This window comes from the organism of the source record quoted next, unplaced genomic scaffold, assembly GCF_019419815.1.
Source record: "Pyrus x bretschneideri cultivar Hongxiangsu unplaced genomic scaffold, Pyrus_bretschneideri_v1 Contig11, whole genome shotgun sequence".
Lineage (NCBI taxonomy): Eukaryota > Viridiplantae > Streptophyta > Magnoliopsida > Rosales > Rosaceae > Pyrus > Pyrus x bretschneideri.
In genome coordinates this window covers 4,867,308-4,887,502 of record NW_025999402.1, presented here as the reverse complement: position 1 = coordinate 4,887,502, position 20,195 = coordinate 4,867,308, and the positions used below count along the sequence as shown (strand labels likewise).

Here is a 20,195-nt window from a genome sequence, read left to right as displayed (position 1 = left end):
GGGCTAAAATGTAATTTACCCTTAAATTAATAATGGTGTTCTTGTATCATTGTCAGTTTTTACATTTTGTCTCAACATAAAATGATCTTTATCTCTAGCTTTACTAGTTGAAGATAGTGTTTAAATTGTATGTTAACTTTTGCCAATCTGAAATATTAGGATCGCTTTCTGCGGAAGGTTGTACAAACATCACTTTATTTGTTAGAAATAAATGAGGTTTAGAGCGGAGTACTTGGTTATGAACTAATACCATATAAACTACTTCCACATTAGTTGTTACATACAAATCCAGAAAAAAAGTTTGAGAATTAATGTCGTATTACTGAATTTTTAAAGAGGCTAACTTTGTTGTTGATGTCTTGGCAAGCTAGGGACAGTGCCTTCCTCATTGTCATATTTGGGATGATACACTTCGTGCTTATGCGGTAGCGTTTGCTTGGTACTCTAGGGTTTTGCGTTAATTTATTTTCAGTTAACAAAAGAAATTGCAGAGGCATAAATATTTAGAAATAAGATATATAATTGCTAATTAAACATTAGTATTACATAGTTCAACCAGGAAGCTGACTAAACACAGGGCCAATCAGCCACCATTTACAAACACAGATTAAAATAAATAACAACCTAGAAAGTAAAGACAGCAAAGACCAAGCAGATGACAAAACAACTAGAAGTAAGCCCTACTGAAACGAACAGCAGGTAAACTCCTTAAAGCACCAGATTGATTTATTCTTATGCCACTACATGTTCCTCGATAGGAAATTAAGCTGTTAGTCTTTACTCTTCACAAAGCTCTGATCACTTCACACTGCAACACATAAAAATAAAAAAAATAAAAATATTTGGTTAAGATCTAAGAAAAGAAGTTAATTTAGGAACAGTTTGATAATCATTTATTCTTATTTTTGTTATTTTTTTTGTAATTTTTTCAGGAAAAGAAAAAGAAAAAAAAAAAACCATGAAACTACGTACTTCTGTGTGTTTTTTAAATTTGGCTTGACTTACTAAAAACTTAAATTGTTATCAAGCATGAATATAATTGATTATAATACCTTTTGCAGTCAGTAGAGGGGCTGATCTTGTACGGAATGTTGACACCACACTTGGCAGGAAGGCCAGCAGCAAGGCCAGCGTTGGTATTGGTGTAAGGTATTCCATTGATTGCTTGCTTCAAGCAGTTGCAGACGTTCTGGCGGTCAGGGGTGGTTTGAGCCAGGTTGTAGAGGGTCCTCACCCCGTTGCAGCAAGCGGGGTCCAATGCCCCGCCGTTCCCCACATAGGAAATGCATGGAACCAGGCTGTTCACCACCTGACCGCATGTCACAGCTGCCTCGGCTTTGTGGGCACCGGCGACCATGCAGAACATCACCACTACCAAGCATCCAAGCTTAAGGAGCTGTCCAGAGCTAGCCATATCGACTTCGTAAATAAGAGTACACTAATCTTTTGAAACTGTTAAGGAAGTGTTTGGATACACTGGTGAGTGCTAGAAGGGCTGAAGGTGTGTTGTCTATATAGTGTAAAATTGGTAGTTGGGATATTGAAAACTTTGGTGGAGTTTAGTTGTGTAAGTTAAATGCTAGCACTTGAATCCAGAAGAAAAATATATTTCCAATAATGCTATTCTTACCACAATTTTATATCGCATTTCTTTACCATCTTATGTGGCAAATAAGTTGGACAGTTAAATCATTTAAATTAATTAGCATTTAATCAAAATGTTAATCAATAATTAATAAAATGATTGTAAATTAAATGATAATTATGGTATGCGATGAGTCTCATTCTTCCACCTAAGATTATTTAAGTATTTTAATTAATAAAAAATAAATTAAATGATATAGCTTATCCAACTCATCTGCTACCTAAGATGGTAAAGAAATGTGGTATAAAATTGTGATAAGAATAACATTACTCATATATTTCATGTGTCTATAAATTAAACTGCTCTCTGTGTGCGCACTTTCGTAAGAATTTACGAACCATAGCTCATTCATTCAATCGCTCAACCAACCAATATTTAAGCCCCGAATGGATGATAGATGTTTTTTTTACCAAGACCAAGACCAAAAGCAAAAGAAGTCCTAATTATATGTTCAACTGCGTCTCATCAATGCCCGACTAATATAATATCTATACATATTTCACGATTATGTGCATATGGAGACCCTACTTCCAAAAGGTTTTGCAGAAAATAAGTCCAACAATTTGTTGTAGAGATTTTCATCCCTCTACAATCTAGGTCAATATTGTTCATGATTCTCAAGTGGTGGTTTTCCAGAATAGATTAGGGCTCAACTCATCCCATTAACATATAGGAATACAGAGAATTCTAAACTTATCATATATTTGTTTAAACACTTGTGTTCTAATGCAAATGGAAAATATTGACAACATATCTGTATTATGAAAAATGTGTGTGTTAACGAGTGTATCTTCACCATTATGATTTAATGAACTGCTTTTTAATTAAAGAACCGTGTCCCAGTAACAAGAAAGTTTTACGCTCTTAAACTTAGCAAGTAGCAGTAACGCTCTCTGTCTTACAGTCTTTGTAATTTCACAAAATTGTCTTAATCTTTGGTCTTTGTTTTCCACTTTTGTACGTGGTAGCTGAAATCCAAAGCTGCAAGTAAAGAAACCCTATGGTCACCTAGCTATAGCACTTAATTATTATTGGAGAAAGCTCCTTATCCTTTCTAGAATAGATATACATTGGTTTATGATATATTATTTGCTAAGTATATAGCATAATTCGATCTTTAATTTTCAGAAGAGGTTTACGTACACTGTGTTTTTATTTCGTCTTCATATTAAGGACTAACTGGGAATGAATTGTTAACTAATCAAAGGATGATAGTTAAAGAATACCTAATTGTATTTATAAAAGGGAATTGTTATTAACGTTCAAAAAATCTTATTTTGCAATTCAAACATTTTATAATTATAATGAAAAATACACTTGTAAAAAGTGTATAATGAAATTTTTAGAGACATAATAATTGTTCCTTTATAAAAAGCTAATTTAGAACAAATATGAAAGTAATAAACAAACATGAAAGCAATCTTGAACCCTAGTAGAAAATAGGAAAGGAATCAGACTTACTGGAAAACCCTAAAACGTAAAATACCAAATATATACCTTAATAAATTGCTAGTTTTTTAACATCTCCTATCAAACTCATGACGGTAAACTATAAGAGCTTGCCAAGAAAAAAATTAACGCTAATTGTTGGTGCCGATTCTAATGCGAATAACAATAATGATTCCAATCCTAATGCTAATGTTAATGCCAGTACATACTCCAATGCGAATACTAATCCCAATATGTAGCCATGCCAATGCGAACTTCCCATTAATACCAATGTCAAAGCGATCTTTCAATGCTATACCAAAAAACAAAACCAAAAACTGATACCAATTTAATTGAGATGATGCGGATTAACATCCATTCTTGACCATCTTCAGTATTGCACGATCTACAACCATCCTTGACCAAGATTGAGCGGATCTTTACTCGTCCATTTTTTTTCTTTTATTTTTTCGTAAAAAGTTCAAATAAGAGCATAAGGTCGAGACATGCAGACCTCAAAATGATAGAGAACAAAATACCAATCAAAGACGGATCAAACTCAGTAGAGAGGGATCTAACCAAATTAGAGGATGAGAAAAGAATAAAACTGGTTGCAAACTCTGGCTCATACTTTATTGACGAAAACAAAGAAGACTACAAAAGTCAGACAACTACAGAAAAAAAGACTGTATCTTTTCAGACTTGATTTCTTTTATTGAATTATTAGTATTTGTGAAAATCTAACTTTAAACAAATAAGAAAGCAACAGTAATAAAAAATAAGAATAGTGATAGGTTTTTTTACAACGACCAAATACAAAATCCCTCATATATTTGTTCAAACCGCGTCTCATCAATGCCGGAGCATATAGCATCCGTACATTTTCACGATTATGTTCATATGGAGTTACCCTACTTCCACAGGACTTTGCAGGGAGAAATTAGCAGTCCATCAATTGTCTTAGAGATTTTCATCCTCTACAATCAAGGTCAAGACTATTGATGATCCCCAGTGGCTAATTCAAAAGGGAGTGCAAAATTTGGGGGTACATGATTCGATGGATCCGAAAGAGTTGGCCTTTCCCATTTGCATAAGAATCTAGGATCCTAAAGTCATCATATACGTTGGTTTAAACATTTAATACTTTGGTGGAAATAAAAAATATTGACGATATGAGAAATCTCTCAAAAGTCAATCTCATGTTTTTGGCATAATATTTTAAAATGTTGATACAAAAATTAACGTTAAACTATAAGGTAAAAGAGAGATTATAAAGAAATTTACTTTAATAGAGTTCCCTTAGCATTTCTCTTGCTCACATGTCTGCTTCATTAAGCAGCATTGGAAAAGAAAAATGTACATATACGTACATATGGATTCTAAACTTAACCATATGTCCACTTCACTCGTGTTGTAATGCGGTTTAACTTGCCATCATTGGAGGAGATCTTGAGTACGTGGTCTCTGTCTTACAGTCCTTTTTATAGTTTTTGTAAATTCATATTTGTCTCAATATTTGGTTTTAATTTGTTTGCAAATAGTGAATTGTCTTAGTGTTTAGGATATTTCTTTCAAATACACTCTATTCTGAATTCACTCTCTTTTTTTTTTCCCTTTAATGTAGATTAGTGTAGAATATCTCTTATAATAAATAAATAAATAAGGGTTTTTTTTTTTTTTAATATGGGCCCACTTTTATATGCCTGTTTTGAATGGAATTCACTAGTATTACATCCTTATAGATAGGGTCTAGTATGTAGATGTCAGCAACTAAAGTGTTCATGATTTTAAATCAAATTACATCAATTACCATTGTATGTTTTAACACAATTCATCCAGAAATTAATGTGAAATAGATTTGGGAAAATTAATTTATTATTATGTACCATCGTTAGGGAAAAGGGTCAGTCGAATAGGTATGTTAATTTGCTGCTGTCTTCATTTTTATTTCTTCTTTGTATCTCGTTAATTTGTGCTTTGCGGAAAGGTTATGCTACTTGTGATGGTGAAACTGTTTTCCTACCGACGTGGGGGGAATGGGGTTTATGATACCTCTTGGTCAGAAGCTCCCATCGCTATAACAGTTATGCTAATTGTTGGGTTCTAAACTTTTCTTCTCGTTAAAGTTAATGTTTGTCTTCCTGAATTGGTGGAAAATCTAGTCTAAAATTTGCTTGAATTTTATTGTTCTTCCCGTTGAACAGATATTATTATTGTTTGAGTAAAGAAGAGAAGAGGAAAACGATGAGGATTGAAGAAAGAGGAAGAAGATCAACGTGCACATGGGTAATAAGCTAAAATTTAGTAGAATTAGCGTCTTACTTTTTCATGAAATTAAGGGATTATAATAACTAAGAATAAGATTAAGGTAACTTTGGAATGAGAAAAAAGAATGCAAAAAATAGGAATGACAATATATACTGATGTGGAATTACAGTCATTGGACCTAATTTAAAAAAAAAAAAAACCAAAAAAAATAAAAAAAAAGGAGGACCAATCTTAATACAAGATAGCTGAAATCCAAAGCTGCAAGTAATGAGACCTTATGGGTATTAAGGGTACAAATGTTATACAATTAGAAATACAGTTAGTAATATAGTTAGTAAGGTTGTTAGTATTTGGTTAAAGTAGTTAAAATTTCTCTTGTAAAAACACTGTGTGTAATCTTCATTTTTTAGTCAATACAAATCATATTTCCCTCTCTAATATTTATGCGTTCATCATTTTTCCTTGATTTTCCCTTCAATTTCCAAACATTGCAATGTAGTTAACATGGTATCAGAGCCACCAAGCTCACGCCATGGATTTTGGTGGTTCCACTTTCTCGTTATTTTTCGTCTGTTTCTAGCTTAGCTTCTTTCCAAATTTCCATTAGATTTTCAATGCTTCTGCGAGCTTGGATTGCTTTTCTGTGATTGTTGGGTTGATTGGTCTGGTTTGGAGATTTCACCATCGAGAGCTTTTCTTTCTTGGCGTTGGGTTCTAATCCCAGTCTTTCTTGGGTAGTTCTTGTTTTTTTGATATTTTCTTGAATCTATAATTTTTTCTTGGAAATTTTGGTTTTTGCAATTCTGGGTCACTTCGATTTCAATTTATCTTTCACTTTTCGTTTCTGGGCAATCTGAGATCTCAGTTTCTAAAACTAGGTTGTGGTGATTTCGATCCAATTCAATTGTTTTTCTTTGAATTTTAAATCCCAAGGCAATGTCACAGGGCTATGCAATAAGCTTTACTTCGATCCAGTACTCGAAAACCAGGTCTTGAAGGCTTGGCAATGACAACAACGTCCTGTTTTTGTCGCCAACTCCATCGATTTCGTTGTTGCAGTTTCAGTCCCAATTGTGTGAGACAATGAAGAAAGAAGTCCATGTGTTTGATGAAATGCCTAGCTCAGAATTTTCATGTGAAGAGAGAGGACGCAATGGTATCTTGGGTGCTCTATCAAGATTTTCCTTATGGGCAACTTCCTAGAGGATCTTATTTCCGTTGACATATGCAATTACATGCTGATGACCACTTTCATTAGCAAGATTAGGATCTACAAATTTTGGTATGGTTCTATGCTTCTTCCTTCTATAATGTTTTACTAAACTTGCACTGAATTTGGGTATGATTCTTGAAGTTGTTGGAGTCTAGTTATTGTTCTTGGATTTGGGTATGGTTCTATATGATCTGCTTCAAGGGTTTTGAGTATATGATTAAGGCTGATTGCAAGAAATGTTGGTAGTTGAAGAAATTTATGAAGTTGCTTGTTCAGAGAGTTGTGAATTGTTGAAGTTTATGAGTTTTATGAATTGAGAATTGATAAGGTTGATGCCAATAGTGTTTGAGTATATAGTATTCATTGAAGTTGATAATTGAAGAAGGTTGAAGTCAGAAAGTTGGTGAATTTGTTACGTACATTGAGTAGCATTTGTTGAATTTGTTGAGTTGTTGAAACTATTGAGTTGTTTTCTCTGAGAATTCGTGAAAGTTAGGAATACATTGTTGTATATTTGGGTTCAAGATTGTTGCTCCGGATTGTTCCTGAAATTCTACTCAGTCTCTTTATTGGGTTTGAATTTTCTGCAAATGTTGACATGTTTGGTGAAATGGGTATGGATTATTGGATTCTTGTGTTCATTGTCGAATTAATGATGAAGTTTTGCAGTATCCAATTCTTGTCTCTCTACTTCGTTGATTTTTTGCAATTCTATTGAGGAGTTTGTGCAATAATTTACCCTTATCCCAGCCTATAATGTCGAGTCCAACCAACTCAGTTGTTAGCATGAATCTACAGTAAGTTCGGTTATACGATGAAGTTTGAAGAAATTGTAAACGGTAAATCCCACGAAGGGTAATTTCGTGATGTAAATAGGAAAATCCCATGAATGGTAGAAGAAGTTGTTAACAGTAAATCCCACGAAGGGTAATTCCATGATGTGAGTAGGTAAATCCCACAAAGGGTAATCCTACATAGATGTTGGTTTTCTGTTGTTGAAATTGTGAAGGCCGATGCCACTGTTAAGAGTAATTGTGTTTTGGTAAAATCCAGAAAGGGCGATCCCGTGGTGCTATAGTTAAGACCAATGCCACACTATAGTTTGTTAATTTTCTGTTTTTGTAAATATTAAAGGTCAAAGCCAAGTTGAATGAGATTGTTGACGGTAAATCCCACGAAGGGTAAACTAGCAAGAAATTGTTATAACTGGCGTGAGGGTGTGTTACAACTTTATAAGAGGTTGTTCTTTGATTGAAACTCTTGTTAGAGGCAGTAAGGTTTTGTGTTGTTAGAGGTAGTAATATATTTTGAAGGAAAACTATGGGTTGGTGAATCAAGACACAAAAATGAGAAGGGAGAAGATATTGTTGCTGCTGTTGTCCTCTGTTTATACAAGTTGCTGCTGCCCATTGGAAGTATTTTGTACAATATTAGCAGGAAGGTCATCCATAGTTTGGTAAAAAATCATCGAATTTTGGTGCAAGTCTAGCAGAAAATTTATATGTCGGGTCTTTGGCATGTTGCAGGTCCTTTGGTCCATTGGAAGTATTTTGAACTTCCTTCCAGATTTCTCTTTTGTGTTTTGGCAAGTTGTTGCAAGACATGTTCTAGCTTTTCCATATCATTGCAGATGTCTCAAATTGCAAGATTCAACAGTCTATTTTATACTTACATTGCTGCAATTGTGTTCTGTTTTATGGTTGTGGACATACAGGAGAAAAACAAATGATGCTTTGCGGCATTGAATGCATGGTGGAGATTGAAGGACTTATGGTTTGTGGAAGAATACAGAATTGAAAGAGGATAAGTGATGGATCTATTGATTTTTGTTGATGGGTCTGATGCCTAACTGAGAAGTGATTCCATCAAAAGCAGCTTTTGAAGTTTCAAGTGATTGCAAGATTGCAGATTGTTCAACTCTGTATTCTGTTTTCTGGTTTCGTAGCAGTAATTGCAGAAATGTTCTTCCAATCTCAAACTGGGTTACCCCAACTGAGATTGAGGGGGAGTATTAAGGATACAAATGTAATACAATTAGAAATACAGTTAGTAATATAGTTAGTAATGTTGTTAGTATTTGGTTAAAGTAGTTAGAATTTCTCTTATGAAAACAATGTGTGTAATCTTCATTTTTTAGTCAATACAATACAAATCCTATTTCTCTCTCTCTAATATTTCTGTGTTCATCCTTTTGGTCATCCTTTCTTCTTGATTTTCCCTTCAATTCCCAAACATTGCAATGTAGTTTACAATGGATACCTAGCTAGGTAGTCGCTTAATTATGGGGGAAGGCTCTTTTAAGTTCTAACATAGACCTGTTGGTTGTTGTTGATTTTTTTTTTTTTTTTTTGTTAGATGATAGATTTTATTGGATTAGATGTTAGATTAAATCATCGACGGAGTTCGAACCTACGCCGTCATACAATGACTCAATTCCGTTCCACCACTGTGGTATAAGGCCACTTACATTGGCTGCTGTTGTTGGTGCATGCTATGTTATTTACTATATACTGTATAATTCGATATTTTCATGTGCTTTTATTTCGTTATTATGTTAATTAAGTACTAACCAAAAATGAGTTACTTATTAAAGGATATTTTTTTTTCGGTTTTAAAAAGATATTTTTTACGGTTAGTTCTTCATATATATAACTTCAAAACAAAGCAAATTATACGCACCACAAAAACCATGGCAAATCTAACTGGAACATGTTTATAATATTAGTTAAACGGAACATTTTTCGTAGAGGACAGATTTTCCAGAAACGATCAATGTCAATCTAACAACTAGTTTGGTATTGCTGTGTTTTGAAAAACAATTGCTTATGTTGTGCTGTGAAAATAAGCAGCTGTGAAATAAAGCAGCAGAGTGTTTGGTAAACTTTTTTGTAAAAGATCTTTTGAAAAGAAAAAGCAGTATTATAGTGTTTGATAAACTTTTATGTAAAACAGATGTGAAAAAAGCTGGGTTTTCAAAGCTGAGTTTTGCAACTTTGTGTTTTTGGCTTTTTTTCACCCAAAACTGTGAAAAAAAGTTGAAACTGAATGTTTACCAAACATAAAAATGCTGAGAGCTTTTTTTTATAGTCACTTTTTTCAGAATCACCTTAGTACTAAACTATGGCTAAATTTTGTTAGAATTTTTTGTGGTCAAGACACAAAAGAAACATGCATGGGCCCTAAAATTGTGGGGTCGGGCATTCTCCATGCACCATGCATAAATGTGAGAAAGGGATGCTTTATGGATTCCTTTTACATAAGCCAATTGAGCACAAAATACGAGTTTTTGAAATTTAATTCAACAACTAAAATTATTATAACTTTTAATGAGGCTCCCTATTTTTAGCCATTTGATCAAATTTTAAGGACCCAGATTTTGTACCCAGTTGGAGGAAAGGGATTATCTCCGGATCCCTTCCACCTAGACCACCATCACTCAATGATTTATCATAGTACTATTGCATCAAGTTCGTATCACTCTTCTTCATTTTGAATTAAAAGGTTTTATGTTTAAATCTCGTGAATGATAAGTGTGATGTCAATTTGTTACATCAACACTTGTATACCAAAACAATTACGATGATAATAATATTTTGTCATTTATTCTTTCCCAGAAAAATGCCAAAAAATTTCAATATAAGCGAAGTGATTTCCTTTCACTTGTTTTCTTGAATTTTTGTTTTATTTATTGTTTTTTAATCAAATAAACCAAAGAAGAATCAAATAATAAAATAAATAAAGTGTATGGAAGAAAGAAAAGAGTGCTCGAATACCGTACTTAAGTAGGAATATGATAATTAAGTAGAACATATGTTCCTCATTGCATTTTTATTCATGTAGATAAATGTAGTACAGATCTTGTAGAGAAAATTTTAAAAAACAACGACCATGTACTACAAGGGAGCTGATAGATAATTCTTCAACACCCACTTTATTTTAAGTCCTTTTTGTTAGAGTTTTAAGGATCTTTAAATCATATCCATTTATTGTATATTGTGTAGTTAATTTTTGTTAGATACTGTTCATGTTTGATTTTAAATAAAAATATTTAAAATAATTTATAATCACACAGTGTACGATGAATTAATATAATTTGAAGATTTCCAGGATCCTCGTAAAGAAGATCCAAAAAAATTCTCATTATTATTTTAATATATAACTTGACAGGTGCCCACCAACTCCTCCTCCATCTCAACTTGACTGGATACTGATTACTGCATCACAATAAATTGCAACACACGAGTAATAATTAAGAGTAATGATAGATATATTAAAATTTTAAAATAAATGATGTGCCACTAATAAAAAATAAACATGTTAATCAAATTTTAAATAATAGAGAGGTTTAACAAAACACTCTAGATATTGTTCACTTTTAACGAAAAATCACATCTATACCTTTTCCTGGTACTATTCACTATATCTTTAAAAAGGGTTTTTTTTATTAAAAGAGAAGTTTTTTTTAGACTTTTCGTTAGTTTTCCTTAAATACTAATCTAATTATCAACTGTCATACCATTTAGTTTAGAGTAATGTTATTCATACCATGTTTTTGTACCATATTTTCATACCATCTTAGGTGGCATTTGATGTGGACAGCCACATCATTTGAATTAATCAGATTTTTAAATTTAGTTCATTATTTAATACACTAATAATTAAGAAAAACTAGTTAATTAAATGATGATTGTGGTATATGAGGAGGAGTATTTCTCCTTCATTTCCTTGGGTTTTTTAATTTTTTCAAATGATATGGTTGTCCACATCATATGCCACCTAAGGTGGTATAGAAATGTAGTATAAAAATTTAGTATGAATAACATTACTCTTTAGTTCATAATTTGATCTACAAATTTATTCTCTCTAATCTTACTCAATAATCCAGTATAGAGGTATAAAATCTCCGTTAGATAATACAAAAAATATTTGACAACAGTAATCTATGCGTTGTAATGCAGTTGGACAATATAGTTGACAAGCTCTAAAAAATTTCTATGGCGCAAAAGTTCTGTTGCATTTAGTGTTGGGCCCCATTGGATAAGGAAGGCGGACGCCACGGACACCGGGGAATCCAGAGACGAGATTAGGCTTGAGTCCGCTGGTTGTTGTAGCAGTGTTGACCAAGCAAGTGCAAGCGGTTCGGCGGTCAGGTGTGGTCCGAGCGGCGCCGTTCAGGTTTATAATCCCTTGGCAACATGCTGGTGGCACTGCCCCGCCACTCTTAAAATAAGGAATGCAGGGTCCCACGTACTGTGTCACCTGGCTGCATGATGAGATGGTAGCTTGGGAGAATGGTGCACCCACCACCATGCACACGAGGGCCAGGAAGGCAAGCTTGAAGGCCAGAGAGTTCGCCATTGATATTGGATTTAAAGGGAGCTACAGGGCTTGTTGGATTTTTTCTGTTTTGATTTGTGATAGTTTGATTGTGTGGCCCGGAAAGTAGGGTTTCGGAGGGTTTATATAAGAAAATGTGGGAGTGCAGGACAAAGACACGTACGTATGTGGCCAGAAATATGGATGCATGGTATTAGTAGGCAGCTGAATTCAAAGCTTTTTAGTTGTACTTATTTTTATGCGACATCATTTGAATGCTCTTGAAGCTTCATGTGTAGAAACCTATGAAAATTTGAACTTGTAATCTGCCTTGAGTTGAGTCCAGCGTTGCAGGTGTCTAAAAAGTATGGTAAATCTTACAAGACGAACAGCATAGAGTGCTCGGAAGCTGTAGTTTTATTAGGCCATCTCCATTGGTAAGAGATTCGGGTCCAAATTTAGGGTTTATTACAAGCAATATTTCCCACGCTAAGCTACACTAAAGCAAAGAGGAGAAAGTTTGAATCTGACATGCAGCAGATTGAAGATGAATTCCCTATTCATTGGAAAATCTACCACTTCTACCAAAAGTCTTGTTTGAATTTACCTACAAACTTGAAACTCATATTTGAATTCTATTGCATTGGAGATTGTTAATTACAAGTTACTAAAGTTCTGTGAGAAATTGTATGCGGCTTCTGTCACATTTGTGTTTCTTGAATTTTTGACAAATTTATGTGGACTAGTTAGTTTGTTTACGGTTCCATTAACAATCATAGAAGAATAATTGACCATATGAACCAATCATATATACAAGAAAAATAGTACAAGTTATTCTCTATCATGACATCTTTCGGTCCAAATCTTTCAAGGAGAAGAGATATCTTTGTAAATATTTCGAGTCTTTTGAGTTAGTGAATCTCCTAGTCACCTATTAATTAACTATATGTTTAAGAAATTTTACTATAGATCATGGAAGAATAATTGATGTTAATTGAGCATATGCACTTTGTCATGAAGGGAGAAATGTTATTTGCTTTATTCCAAAATCAGATGACACACACACACACACACACACACACATCTTTTTAACACAAGGACAAATAACTTAATTAACAAAAGATAAACAGGATAAAATATTCCGACTTATTGCTATGTCGATCTATTACTGTTACCGAGTGTATAATAATATGTAACAAGTTATACCTGTTGCAGTCGGTAGAGGTGCTGAACTTGTAAGGGAGGTTAACTCCACAGCTGGAGGGAAGGCCAGCGACAAGGTTAGGCTGGGGTCCTGGAATCGTACTGGCATCTGAGTCCAAACACTTACAAACGGTTTGGCGGTCAGATGTGGTTTGTGCCCTATTGTTTATGGACCTAACCCATTGTAACATGGTACAGCAGGGGCAGGTCCTCCACTACCCGTAAGGTAGCTTATGCAGGGGATCATGGCTTCAGTCACATCGCTACATGTTATGGCCTGGGCTGAAGGTGCACCCATCGCCATGCACAGGAGCAACACACAAACTCCTACCTTCATTGGTACACCAATGTTTGCCATATAGAATGAATAATACTATGAACACACAACAGTTTTTCTTCTGAGTTAAGATGTTTAGTTCGAGTTGAGATACGGTGGTTATATAGAGTGAAGAAGCTAGATGAAAGAGCCAACTGTAATCACTTAATTTGGTGGTTAAGGTGGGGGCTTTAATTTCATTTCTTATCTTATCACAATTTTGGGTTGTAATGGTTGAGAGCTTAAATGGTTTCATCGGTAAGGCAGTGAACCTGTTTTGAGTAACTGTATCCAGAAAAAATAGTTGGCTAATATTGGTAAATCGCATTTATAGAGATTACAGATTACAGATATGATCACGTAACTTTTTATTTGGAAGGTTCATCACTTTCACATATTACATGATAAAACTGATTTTTGCACCTCTCTTGTTCTTTTACACGTCTAACTCATAGTGGAAATTACTACCCACATACGTAATGAGTTTCGTGTAATTTGAGATTAGCAAAAGTGCACTCCTTTCTTTTCTTGTCAGTACATATTACAATGGACTAAGTGAGCACTAATAGGGGAGTATTAGTCACGTACTCCTTTTTACTTTTTACACACTCTTATTATTTTTTGTCAATTAATTTTCTTCAATTCATTCAATCCGATGATCGAAAATTGAAAATGATGTATGAAAAGTAAAAATGAGTATCGTTAGCACCACCCTATTATATAACCTTTCACTTTTCTCTAGTGATAAAACAATAAAAATAGTTAATTTGTGTAATACGTTATGCTACAAACAAAAGCGTCTTCCCCTATCTCTCTCTCTTAGTCCTACTTTTTTTTCTTCACAAAATTGTAATTTCATAGCAATTGAAGCAAGAAAAATCTTTTGTTAGATTATTGAATTAGTTGGAGTGAGATACTAACTTCAATTAAGTTAGAATTTTGATTGTTTATTGAATTTGGCATGAATACCTTCACAAAAAAAAAATCATGAAAAACTACCATAGGAGGGTCCTTTTATAAAATTCGGACAAAGGCCGAAGATGGCTCTGCTTGAGCTTTGGCATGTGATCACAGATTCAGTTGGTCCAGTTAATCTTATTCATTACCATGAGAGAGTAATATATATACTTGGTCTTGTTCATAACCATCAGAAAGCAAAATTATGATGTTTACGAAGTAGGGTAAGGCCAATTGACATCTTTCCTTATTATTATTTTTTTATAAGAATGTACATAATGTAGGAGAAAGGCCACTTTCTCAAAATTTCTAGGTGATGTAAAAAATGTTGTCTAGATGTTTTTCAGACGATGGTTTGCGTTCTAGAGGATGGTTATAACAATTGTAAGCTCTTCCATGAGACGACACTCACTTAAACGACTATTTTTTTGTGCATGCAGCAGACTAGACGACAGCAAAACAATGCATCCAAAAAAGGTTTCACCAAATAAGTCAATAGCAATGTTTCAGGTTATATACCCAAGTGAACCACATTTGTAGAAGGTACATGGTGCAATGGGGCCCAAACGGTCAAGTCCACGACCCACAAACAAGATGATGGTGAGTGATATTTTGAAATTTTAAGGGCCTCATCATTAGGGGTAGGGTTAGAAAATCGAAAACTGAGCTCATCTCCAATCGAAGGGTCCAGAGGGCCAGAGGGCTGTGGAATCTGAGAGGGCCCCACGGAATTGGAAAGAGTTGGCTACATGCAGCCAACCAACCAGCCAGAGGCTGGCCAGAAAATAGAGCAATCCTGTAGGTTATAACCAACAGGATTGCTTAAAAAAAATTTTGAATGCAACGGCTAGTCAGCTAGCCATTGTATTCAAATTTTATTTTTGTTTTGTTTTTTTTTTTTTTTTTTTGGCCTTTTGGGCCTTTTTTTTTTATTATTCTTAAAAATTCTAATTTTTTTTCCCTATAAATACCAAAACTATTCATTAAATTTAAGTTCTAATTTTTTTAGTTTTTTGGGCCAGTTACCGTTGTAGTTTTTAAATTTAAGTTGTTGGATTTGAATTTAAGTTGTTGTGATTTTTAAATTTAAATAATAAATTATGTTTGGCCCTATGGCCCTCGGTTGGAGACCCTTTTTTGTGATAGGGCTAAAACGAGCCCTATGGCCTTTTGGCCCTCGGTTGGAGACGGAGGCAAATATGACCATGTACTATTCATTAAAATATTAATTTCTTGAAGGGCTAGAGGGCTAAAATGAGCTCTTTGGCCAACCCTCGGTTGGCCTGAGGAAAAAAAAAAAAAAAAACTAAAAGTTGAAGAAACCGAATTGAAATTTATTGATTCAATTTTAGGTTCTTATTGGATAAAAAAACCGAACTAAATGGAACCGAACCAAAATAAGCAAAACAACATCGTTTCACACTTAATCCTAAGGTTGTTACCCCTGCATCTCATTTGAGCTCGAAATGGTTAGATGTTAGAACTTTTGAAGTTGAAGTATTGTAGAGTTGAAGCTTGATTTGTAATAGCTTTCATGCTTTAAAGACTTTTTATTTTGTTTAGTGGAATTCTTATTTTACGATCGTAATGTTAGATTGTGAATTATCTTTTTTTGTGGTTCATTGAGTGCTTAGACTCGTAATATCTAATTTTATGAATTGATTGTTATTTGTGGATCTTGAAATCGGGTTATCTATCTTCCCCAACCTCAAGTTTTTTTCCTTCAATTCTTTCCAATTTCAAATTAAAAAAAAAAAAATCGAAATCGAACTGGACCAAACCAAAATAGAAACATTGAATCTAGTTACTTTGGTTTACCCTTTACGAATTGAGAAAACCAAACCAAAGTTACTCTTCTGTACGGTTTTCGGTTCACCCTTTAAGTCTCCACACTTTATTTTGAACAGTAGCTCTAAATGAGCTTGAGTATCATAGCATAACTAGTTTGTAACCAAGTAGCTCATGGCAGAGAAAGTCCCAACCCAAATTAATTCATCATTTTTCTCAACTAAGGGCATCATTTACTAACAATAGCAGGCTCAACAACCAGGAGCTTTTAATCTATTGGCTTTCAAAATAAAAAACCTTGAGATTTAGATTTTTCACTCCATTTTTTATTAGCGAAAAATGTAGTAATCTCGACTACATCACAAGCCTTTAATGTTAACAGTCATTGGTGAATTCAATCCAGCGGTTGATCATGCTAGTTTTGCTTCCTTTTTTCTTCGTATCTCTTTCCGTTCCATTTTTGTTTAGTTTCTTGTGGGAGGAAGAGGAATTTAAGTAATTAAAAAGGAATATAGCAAAAGAGGAGAACTTTACTTAAACTTCATATATTATTAATTAATTCTACATGGATGCATAGGGATGATACAGAAGTAGCATAGAATAATTTAAACGATTCCCTCATGAGGAACCCCTTGTGGCCGGATCGCAAAACCACGTTTTATTTTCACTCTATTATAATTATCTGCCGCCGAAAATGATCATCTCCCTTCAAGCTTACTTCACGCTGCAATCATACCGAAAAAGAAAAAAAGAAAAAAAAAGAAAAACAAAACACAGAGAAGTCAATAAATTATATCGTTGTTCTTGAGGAAGATGCATTAGCCAAAACAAAAACAATTATGAACGAGGTATGCATTTGTTTAGGTTATGGAATTCAACCGTTAGATCAAACGGGAATTAGGGTTCTGTGAGATACTGTCAAACAGTTAATTTTGATCCAACGGTAATTTGGGTTTTGTGATACTTACGTGGCGCAGTTGGTGGAGGTGCTGATCTTGTAGGGGACGTTGACTCCACACTTTCCAGGAAGCGATTCGGCATTGCCAGGGTTAACACCACTGATGCTGCCGGAAAGACTCTTCAGGCAGTTGCAAGCAGCCTGGCGGTCAGGGGTGGTCTTGGCCAAGGCGTTAATGGTTTTGATTCCATTGCAGCAAGCTGGAGGGACAGCTCCGCCACTCCTCACGTAGTTAATGCATGGTGCAAGGTTGGAGCTCACCTGGCCACATGTTATGGCATGAGCAACGCTCACAGCCATGCACAAGGCCACCACCAAAGCAAGCTTGATCACTGCAGAGCTAGCCATAACGAATTAATTAGGATGTGGATTACCAAAGTGTGTATGAGTAATGGATGCGAAAGAACTTGATTTGAAGACTCGTGCAGTTAGTGAGTTGTAAAGGCACTATGGTGGTGCTTATATAGAGAAAAATTAAGAGAGAAAACGTGTGAACGAAGGGTATAGTGGTCAAAAAAATTTGTACGTTTACGTGTGTAATTACTTGTTACCTCAATCATTGTGATGAATTATAAACTTGAAGTACTCCTTATATTTTAAAGGTATTGAAAAATTAGTCGGAACACAACTCAAATTATGATTTGTCTTTAATGAAGAAGGATTTCTTTTTTATACAACGATACTTAATCTTAAATGGTAATAGATATTTGGGACAAGTCTTACGATTGATCGATCATAATAATTTAGTTTTGAATTTATCATATAAAAGAGTCGAACCTATAGTCAATACATTCCATTTACAAATGAAAGAAAGTATTTCTATACTCCATTGTTGTGAAAAGTTATATATAAGCAACCATGTATTGAACTAAAAAACAAAAAAAAAAAAACTAACAAAAAGTCTAAAAAAAACTTTAGTTTTAATGAAAAAATGACAAATAAACGTGTAGTGAATAGTACGGAAATGTAAAAAAGTGATTTTTCGTTAAAAGTGAACAATACTGAGAATATTTTGTTAAAATTCCAATAAAAAAAAAAAAGCAACCACGTATTTTCCTTGATATATATTCTTGCTAGTAAATATATAGTGAGAAGGATAATGTTCGGGAAACCAAATAATGCATATTACTGATAAAAAACAAATATGTTAATCGACATTTAATTAGTAATCCAACCATCAACAACTATATCATTTGGTGCACACAATTTGATTTAAAAATTAGATCCCCTAAATATTACCCGAGTGAGAAACACATTACCCAGTGTGCACCGAACTACAGAAGAAAATGCGCATGTAGGTGTGGTGGGAGTTGGGAGGAAGTTGGTTGGTCGTTGTGATGAAATTAATGCTTTTGGTACGTACCATGCTCTATTTTTTTTTAATTACAATTAAATCCCTTAATTACTCTTAAGCAAAAAATTGAACTTTCTAGCCCAATCGCATGTGAGATTTTTTCAATATGATCGGTACACAAGTTGGTACACCATGTATCATTATATAAATAGTGAAATATGTGTGCTAAAAAGTTAATAACTTAAAAAATAAAATTTCCCACCACTTCTATTAAAACACGTGGTATATTATTTGTATTCCCGTCACAATTAAAATATGCTCCAATCACATAAATGATCCGTCACTTACCACCTACGTGAAAGCGAAGGTACTTAATTATATAATGTTATATATGGAAATCATATTTTGAAAACCATATAATGTTTTAATTGATGGTTAATTTTTTTTAATATTAAGGGGTGTATTCAATTGAGATTTTGAGGAATTTTAATTCTTTTAATGAATTTAGAAGTATTCAATCAGGATTTTTAAGTGATGTTCTTAAATTCAATGTGTATTCAATCAGGATTTTAAGATAGTTTATTAAAATCCTTAGAAATCCGAGTGTATTCAATTATAATTTTAAAGAAGTTTATAAATTCATTAAAATCTCTCAAATTCCCAATTGAATACACCCTCTAAGTTTTTTTGTGTAATTTAAAGAAAGAATTCAATCATCAAACGCCACATCATGTGGTCTACAAAATATAGTTCAAGTAGATGGTGTCTTTAGCATCATCTTTGATGAAAACCCTAAGATAGGTTTCATTGCACCAACTAATCAATTACAAACACTACGAAAAACAACCATTTTATTTCTACCAATTCGATGCTATTTCATAACCAGTTATTGTGTACTTCACAAAAATGTCACCCTTGATTGAAACAATGAAAAAAATCGTGGTAGATCTTCACTGTGTATATGTCTTCAATGGTAAAACCAGGTAATTAAAAAATATTAACCTTGGATAATGTCTTCCCAGTTGGCTGAAGAAAAACCAAACTTTGTGGCACCCCAAACATGTCTCCGTCCAAATTATCGGTTGCTGGCACCTGGGTGGGCACACAATTAAGGTCGGGGTCCCTTGAAATTAATGGCCAATGGTGCAGGTGTGTAATTGATTTCTGTTCAGTGTCCCTTCTCGTTGACGCGTGTACCTTAGCATCCCTCTCAATATTATTTGTTCTTTGACCAAAATCAAGTAAAAAAAAAAAAAAAGAACTCGTGGACCAGATCTCTCGAGGGATTAATTCTCTAGCTAACTCACCCTAACTCGCTCTCTATCTATCTAATTAGTTCTTCCTTTTCCTCGTTGCTTAATTGTTAAGCTTCAATATTGTGTCAACAAAGTGGTTATCAATAAGATTAAAGGCCATCTTTTGTTTTATTAAAGGGATACTTTGAATGCGGTTCTTAGTCCTTAACATCTTTTGACTAAAATCTTAATGGTATTCAAAATTTGATCAAAGTTCTTTGACTTTGTATACCTCATTACATTACTATTAATATTTATATTTTTATAGTTTTGACATTAATTGTTTGATATTTTATGAGATTTATAATCCTATAAATTTAAAATCCCTCATTATAATACTATTAGAAACGGCTACAATAAAAAAATTCAAACATTTTGATTGAATAAATGGATAAAAACTATGTAACAATAAGAAATAATAAATGGCAAAAGAATGTATCCATAGTGTTAAAAAAAATTGGTACATTTCACATATAATAAAGTGGTACATTAAAAAAAGAAGAATGGGTACTGA

The 20,195-nt window shown here is 33.7% G+C and overlaps 2 protein-coding genes across 2 annotated transcripts; both read right to left on the bottom strand.

The window, feature by feature from the left end:
• Window positions 1–502: 502 nt before the first annotated feature.
• On the bottom strand, window positions 503–1,492 carry LOC103938612 (non-specific lipid-transfer protein 3). The gene is made up of 2 exons (XM_009348636.2): window positions 1,053–1,492; window positions 503–808 (listed from the first exon to the last, which is right to left on the bottom strand). The coding sequence occupies exons 1-2, from the start codon at window positions 1,412–1,414 to the stop codon at window positions 799–801; spliced, it is 372 nt and encodes a 123-aa protein (XP_009346911.2). The 5' UTR covers window positions 1,415–1,492; the 3' UTR covers window positions 503–798.
• Window positions 1,493–16,663: 15,171 nt separating this feature from the next.
• Window positions 16,664–17,455, bottom strand: LOC103938613 (non-specific lipid-transfer protein). The gene is made up of 2 exons (XM_009348637.2): window positions 17,103–17,455; window positions 16,664–16,858 (listed from the first exon to the last, which is right to left on the bottom strand). The coding sequence occupies exons 1-2, from the start codon at window positions 17,438–17,440 to the stop codon at window positions 16,849–16,851; spliced, it is 348 nt and encodes a 115-aa protein (XP_009346912.1). The 5' UTR covers window positions 17,441–17,455; the 3' UTR covers window positions 16,664–16,848.
• Window positions 17,456–20,195: the final 2,740 nt, after the last annotated feature.

Excerpts from the sequence above, each read along its gene's own strand:
- LOC103938613 (XM_009348637.2), bottom strand. The coding sequence starts at position 17,440 with ATGGCTAGCTCTGCAGTGATCAAGCTTGCTTTGGTGGTGGCCTTGTGC.
- LOC103938612 (XM_009348636.2), bottom strand. The coding sequence starts at position 1,414 with ATGGCTAGCTCTGGACAGCTCCTTAAGCTTGGATGCTTGGTAGTGGTG.